Source organism: Octopus bimaculoides, chromosome 26 (assembly GCF_001194135.2).
Source record: "Octopus bimaculoides isolate UCB-OBI-ISO-001 chromosome 26, ASM119413v2, whole genome shotgun sequence".
Taxonomy (NCBI): domain Eukaryota; kingdom Metazoa; phylum Mollusca; class Cephalopoda; order Octopoda; family Octopodidae; genus Octopus; species Octopus bimaculoides.
The window spans coordinates 12701469-12708987 of record NC_069006.1 but is presented as its reverse complement, the minus strand read 5'-3'; the positions used below and the strand labels follow the sequence as shown (position 1 = coordinate 12708987).

Below are 7519 nucleotides of genomic sequence, written 5' to 3'. Positions count from 1 at the left end.
GCGAAAACAGTTAAATACAAACCTTTGATGCAAAAGTTTCAGTTGTTGCATACGCTCCTCCTGGTGTTTTTTCTCCTCTTCAATCTGGATCACCTTTGCTATGGGCACATCATTGCGGGCAGCACGTCGATTGAAGCGATTACGGCCATAGTGGGAGTTAACTGGAAAAAAAGAGAAACGAGAGAGGGGTTTAGTGGGAGGTAGGAAAGTGCATGTGACAACAGCAACATTGTAGAGATGATATGAACATTAAATGCACATAAATATGAATGGTAACCTGCTGTAAGGTGGCAGTGGGGATTTAGGGGCAGAGAGAGAGAGAGATTTATAACATAAATGGGGGTAATAAATGCTGAAATGTCTATGTCATCACAGCCATCATTAGAAATAATTCTGTCAATATATTTCTCATTAATACACTAGAACGACTCAGGCGGAACATTTCACAGCCGATTTGTTAAAATAGCAGACACAGGTTTTCTTGAGAATCAGTTGACTGAATAACAAGGCCATCTCACAGACCACCAGCATTACTACCACCACCACATCATGGATTAATGGATATCAATCTGAATTTTAATGACTAAAACTGACCAAACCCTGAACTGACAAAGAAGCCTTTATGTGGTTGCTAAAGCTGCTAAAAACTGCAGTCAAGTTTTCCTCAAATCACTCCCTATTTAATAATATTGTCCTGAATCCACTATGCTTGGGTTTAACCGTTTTCATACCAACCTGCCTGAGACCACCCTTAATTCTATGATACAAATTCCTAGTTTTAAAGTGATCTAAATTAAAGCCTTCCATCAAAGTTTCATATTAATTTTTGTTCCAAACAACCAGTTTATTCAAACTTATTCTACTAAATTCTTCATTATTTTCAAAATCAATTGAAACAGAGGCCATGGATTTCAACAGAAATATGGTAACAAAATGGTTTAATCATAAATTTGCTCAATCAGAGTTGCCCTGGGTTAAACAATAACAACTGAACATTCACTACATTCTTGTGGAAACACTAAAGTTCTATGTTCAATTCCCACCCTCGACTGATTGGTACAAGGTTGTTGACCGACCTCCGCTGTTGCTACTACAGTGGCCCCTATGCTGTTTGGAACTGGTTGTTCTTTATTCCCCTCCTCTCAAACATTCTTAAACTCACAAGTATCCCCACTTTTGTGCTCACCCCACCCCCACACACTAACAACTATACTCCGTCTTTTCTCAAGAATTCCCTCTGCTCAGGTTTTCTTCCTGTAGCTGTTGACTTGCAATTATTCAACAGTTTCAAAAGGTCCCCTAAATCCAAGAGCACAGCCCCTGCCTCTTAAACAAACCAATGGAAAAAAAATAAAGCATTCCAGTTGTGACCATTCCGTATCTTTTATAAACAGGTATGGCTGGGCGGTTAAAAAATCAGTTTCCCAACCACATGATTTCAGGTTCAGACTCACTGCATGCCTACTTGAGCAAGTGTCTTCTGCCAAACAAAGCCTTGTGAGAAGATTTGATAGAGAGAAACTGAAAGAAGCCTGTCATATATGTGTGTGTGTATGTGTATGTGTGTGTGTGTGTGTGTGAATAGGAGTTTGTATTTTTCTTTACATGTGTGATCATTTGTTGATAGTAAGCAGTGATATTTACTAATGGTGTTGCCTGCTTGTAGGTCACCATAAAGACATGGAACTACATGAATGACCGGTCTTGAGATGTTGCATGATGTCTGTAAACGAAAAAAAAGTCTCTTCATACAGTGTTATTTGCTCCAGGTTTTCCACATAATATATCCAGGCTGTTTGTTGTTTGATAGACTGGGAGATTATACCTCATCCGGAAACAAATGGGGGTTGACAACAAGAAGGGAACAGCTCCAACATGAAAAAGTAAACGTTAACCAGTTATTGAATGATGACGGGAGCATCATGAGGGACCTGTCTCTCAACCAACAATCTGGTTAAGGAATGCTGTGAACTGACTCAGTCTATTTACACCTATTTTTCTACAACAAGAAATTTTCTCCACCACAAAATACAGCAAATGAATTTCTTACAGGTTCAAATATACCTCAAATATATCCAACTACAGACATTGGAATGTAGCGCAGTCCTTGGGCCCATCGGATCCTGTAAAACTGTCTGACCCATGGATGTATGGAACAAGGATGTTAAATGATGATGAGTGCAATTTGATGGAATTTAGTTGGTGTAGCTAGTAGGGCAAAATGACTGATGAGAAAGGGGCTAGATTTAGATATTAAGGGGATTAGTATCACACAGCTAAACCTTTATAACAACAAAAAAGAGAGTCCATTCTGAAAACATATTTTAGATGGTTCACACACTTCAAAGAAATATTGAGGGGCAGCAGGGTGCGTCACAAAACATTCAACAAAGATTCACAGACTGGAGAAACATTCCAGGAAGGCCATAAAGTGTCAGTTAATTTGATACGACCAATCGACCCTGCCTCATCCACTGTCTGCGGTATTACAAGAATTTGGTGACATTCATGAAATGCGAACATTTCAGACAGTAAAAGGGTTAGTAAAGAAAAAAACAACACACTTCTTGCCAACCTCACCTGACTGTAATTGTCATACAGGTAGCAGTATTAAGTAAGAATGATTGTAGTTAATAGATGGGAGAGATACACAGACAGAGACATCCAACTATCTAGTTCACATAACCATTAGTTTGTATATTAGTAACAGACAGAAGATATAGGATAGGCCATGATGTCAGTGGATGCAACACCCACTGTGTGCGACAAGGTAATAATCAACACTTGGCCTTAATAGATGTAATCAGATGTTTATTAGGGTTGGGGTGAGGGAGAGAGTGGGCTTGGACAGCTGAAGTGTGTGTGTGTGTGTGTGCGTGATTGTGTGTGTGTTCGTGATTGTGTGTGTGTTCGTGATTGTGTGTGTGTGTTCGTGATTGTGTGTGTGTGTTCATGATTGTGTGTGTGTGTTCGTGATTGTGTGTGTGTTCGCGATTGTGTCTTCATGATTGTGTGTGTGTGAATATATGTACACACACATTTTCTCTTTCCATCTATACTGTTGAATCTGAGAATAATCCTCATGGCCCACCCTCCAGTTCTCTCTCCCCCACAGCACACATGTCATGCGCGCGCGCATGTGTGTGTGTGCATGTTGTATAAGTGCAAGGTGAGTGTGACTTGGAAGTTTTGCTGGCAGCAGTTCTGTCTGATGAGCCACTGCTAACAAAACTCCAAAGTTCCAACCACATTTAAGTTTCAATAAAACATTTGGACCCTTCACCAACGTTGAGACTTTTGTTGGTTTTTAAAGCTTCTTATAATACTTAGTGGTGTGTTGTGCTCTTGAGCAAGACACTTCATTTTCCATTGCTCCAGTCCACTCAGCTGGCAGAAATTAGAGCCTGTATTTCAAAGGGCCAGCTTTGTCACATTCTGTGACACACTGAATCCCTCTGAGAACTACGTTAGGGGTACATGTCTGAGGAGTACTTGACCACTTGCAATGTTAATCTCACAAGTGGGCTGTTCGATGAAGTGCTGGTTATAAACATATAATACTCAGTGTCATCATCATCATCATTTAATGTCTGCTTTCCATGCTGGCATGGGTTGGGCGGTTTGACTGAGGACTGGCGAGCCAGTAGGCTGCATCAGGCTCCAATCTGATCTGGCAAGGTTTCTACAGTTGGACGCCTTTCCTAATGCCAACCACTCCGAGAGTGTAGTGGGTGCTTTTTATGTGCCACCAGCACAGGAGCCAGTCAAGCAGCTCTGGCATTGACCATGCTCGAATGGTGCTTTTTACGTGCCACCAGCATGGGTGCCAGTCAGGCGGTATTGGCATCGGCCACAGTGTGTTTGTGTGTGTGTGTACCTGTATGTGTATATATATATATATTGTGCAGTTCATTTCCATGAAACTGAGTGATAACAAAAGCAGCCTCAGTTTGAAATATAACAAACACTCTATATCATGTATTGAGTAGTTTTTAAAAAATATTTCTTGATTAAGAATTCAAACAGGTGTGTGTGTGTGTGTGTGCATGCATGTGTAAATAAATGCCCACCCTTTAAAGTGGCTGGTATTGAGAAGGGTCAAACTGTCCCACACATGCCCACATGTGTGGGACATCATCATCATCACCGTAAATGGTGACGATGATGCATAAACCCCTATCATTGTTTATTTGGCCAATATTGTTGCATCATGAACCCAAATCTATAAGCCATGAACCCAAATCTATAAGCTATGATTATTATCCCCAGTAATTCAAAACCTTTCAAAACCTTTTTAATACCAATGACATAAACATAACTGGAAATATATCTTTTACTAAAGTAATCTGAATCCTGTTAGGGATGCTGAGGGTAGGGGTGGATGGGACTGGGGAGTGTTACAGGATGAAGAAGAGATTACAGTCAAAGTAGGAGGATTTATTAATTTTTTTTTTCCAGATTAATTTAAGTGCTTTTCATTAGTATGGATTACAAAACTACACTGGCCTACCTATCCCATTCTCCCCCTATAGCCATTTAAACTGTTCTAGTTTATGATTTTTATTTAAGTTGTGGGTAATAAGATATCAAATGGCATTAAATAATAGGTGCATAGAACAAGTGTTCAGGTTGAATTGGAGCCTAAAAACGCAAGTGTTGAGTGCAGAGATGTGAAATCTGCCACAATGAAGATTAACTATAAGCAATATATTGGCCAAGCTAGTAGAGGTATAATTGAATAAAAAACAAACAAGCAGTCAGCAGTTATTAAATTGACTGCCTGTTTACGCTTTTGTTCAATTATATACACACACATATATATGGAGATGACCACCATCCCTCCATGTGATTGGCTAGAAAAATTGTTAAGATATTAAGATATTTTTCTTAACATGAAACCACTGGTAGCCTTAATACACAAAGAAATTTTATCCATCAATGCAGTGTTCAGCATTCATTCTCATGGTTCAACATGTGTGTGTGTGTGTATCTTTCTCTCTCTCTCTCTCTCTCATATATATATATATATATATATATATATATATATATATAAACCTTTATGATCATACTTATAGACAAAAGGCTGTAACCATCCCAACTCTGGTTTGGACATAAGAGACTGATGTAAACGTGTGGTTAAGAAGCTTGCTTCCTAATCAAGTGGTCTTAGGTTCAGTTCCACTGCATGTCACCTTGGGCAGGTGTCTTCTAATATAATCCTGAGCTGACCAAAGCCTTATGAGGGGAATTTCCTAGATGGAATCTGAAAGCTTGTCGTATGCGTGCGTGTGCATGTGCACCCTTGTCTTCACATCATGTGATGATTGTAAATGAGCATCACTATCATATAAGTGATGTTCATTTCTTGTCTTCCAGGATGAAATACTGTTGCTCGGAAACAAGTGAGAGTTGGCAACAGGAAGGGCATCTGGTAGCAGAAAATCAACCTCAACAAATTCAATTTGGCCCATAAAAGCATAGAAAAGTGCACATAAATTGATGACGATACTAAGGCTTATAAAATCTTTCTGTGTTTTATTCTGTATCTATGTACTTCTAGCTTTCATTGTTTCTTTCTTTACTTGCCTTACATTTGTTTCATCCTCTCTTTGCTTACGAGATGCAGTGGATCTGAGCACTGTATATGCAAAGCTCATTATTATCATCATAAAGATGGTGAGCTGGCAGAACTATTACAAACATTGGAGAAAATGCTTTCCAGTATTTTCTTCCAGATCATTATATTCTAAGTTCAAATTCTGCCAAAGTCAACTCTTTCTGGATTGAGAAAATAAAGTACCTATCAAGTACTGGGCTTAATGTAATTGACTTGCCCCCCTCCCCTCAAAAATTAAGAATTTTTATTATAGCTAAATTCTGCTGAGGTCGGCTTTGCCTTTCATTCTTTTGGGGTTGATAAATTGAGTACCAATGAAACACAGGGGTTGATGTAATCAACTAGTCCCCCACTCAAAGATATCAGGCCTTGTGCCTTGAGTAGAAAGAATTATTATCATTATTATTATTATTATCATCATCATCACCTTTCAACGTTGAGGAAATAAGCACCAGTCGTGCACTGGGATCAATGAAATCAAGTATTTCCCCTCCTCCAAAATTTCTGGCCTTGTGCTTATAGTGGAAAGAATTATTATTATTATTATTATTATTATTATTATATATGATGTTTAGATTTTGCTTTGTGTTTCTTGTTATTACCATCATTATTGAAAGCAGCAAGCTGGCAGAATTATTAGCATATCAAACAAAATGCTTAGCGACAAAGTACACCAAGGTTGACTTTGCCTTTCATCATTTTGGGGCTGATAAAATATGTACCAGTTGAATGTCGGAGTTGATATAATTGACTTATCTCCTCCCTTGAAATTGCTGGCCTTGTGTCAAAATTTGAAATCATTATTACTATTATTATCTTGAGCTAAATTGTCACATCTTGGGAGGGTCATTATGCCAATATGATTCTCAAATAGTTCTATTTCACTTATTATTATTAGTCAATTGGTTCACCATTGAACCAATTGATTGGTCAATTCATCAAGCAGCTAGGTATTTTTTAAGAAGTCCTTTTGTCGCCATTTGCAACCTCATCAATGATATGAAATCTCTTCTCCAGGTCTGCTTCCTTTCAAAAAGGAGAGTAGGGTGTTAATTCAGTGTTAGTGTGATTTGCGCTGCTATTTCTAGCAGGCTGAAACAACCATAATGACACCTTTATATGGAGACAAAGATGGTCAATAGAAATGGCCAACTTAGTAATGGCCCATGTTAAAACAATAGAAGCGGAAATAAAAGCTAGACGTGTGTATGTGTACAGTCATCGTTTTGTTTATACCACAGTAAAAGCCTGCAGCTTATACAGTGTATACTTACACGGGTAGAGTTAGTTGGGTAGAGAGCCATCCAGCCAGACAGCTACTCACTCCCCTGTAAAACTATCCTTTATGTAATAAATACTAAAATGTCTGTAGTCAGCCACAGATTTAAGTCACTGAAGTAACTACGATGACTCAATTACCCAGAAAGATGTCCATACCTCTGTGTGTGTGTGTGTGTGTACACAAATATAAATCTCTCACACACACACATACCTGTGCCCTTTTTTTGTATATATTATTCAAAATATATATTCTGTGTATATATGTGTGCGCATACACACACTATATACACCCACACACATATTTATATGAATAGAAAATAACTCTTCCTTAAACCTATTTAAAAAAAAAAAAGAGGCCCAGCCCCATCTCTCATTTCCTGAACATTTGTAATTCTGTCTAAACACACATCTCTTTCTCGCTCGCAGTCAATGTTATGTCTACCTGACGACATTGGGTGGACAGTCAAGGTTTCAAACCAAAGTTAGAAGATAACTTTTGCATGACGTGAGGTGTAATTATAAAAATAATATCGCATCAAGCCGATTGCTTTACAAACACATACACACACCTATACAAACACATATAAGTATATACAAACACATAAGTATACCCCACCACGC

General features: G+C 38.4%; 1 protein-coding gene across 3 annotated transcripts in view; it reads right to left on the bottom strand.

Annotated features, from left to right (window-relative positions):
• Window positions 1–7519, bottom strand: part of LOC106880530 (uncharacterized) — a 164572-nt gene that overhangs the window by 35994 nt on the left and 121059 nt on the right. For all 3 annotated transcript variants that reach the window (XM_014930507.2, XM_014930506.2, XM_014930508.2), the window contains exon 3: window positions 23–161. In XM_014930507.2, the coding sequence (XP_014785993.1) occupies window positions 23–161 (139 nt within the window). The remainder of the gene's footprint in view (window positions 1–22; window positions 162–7519) is intronic.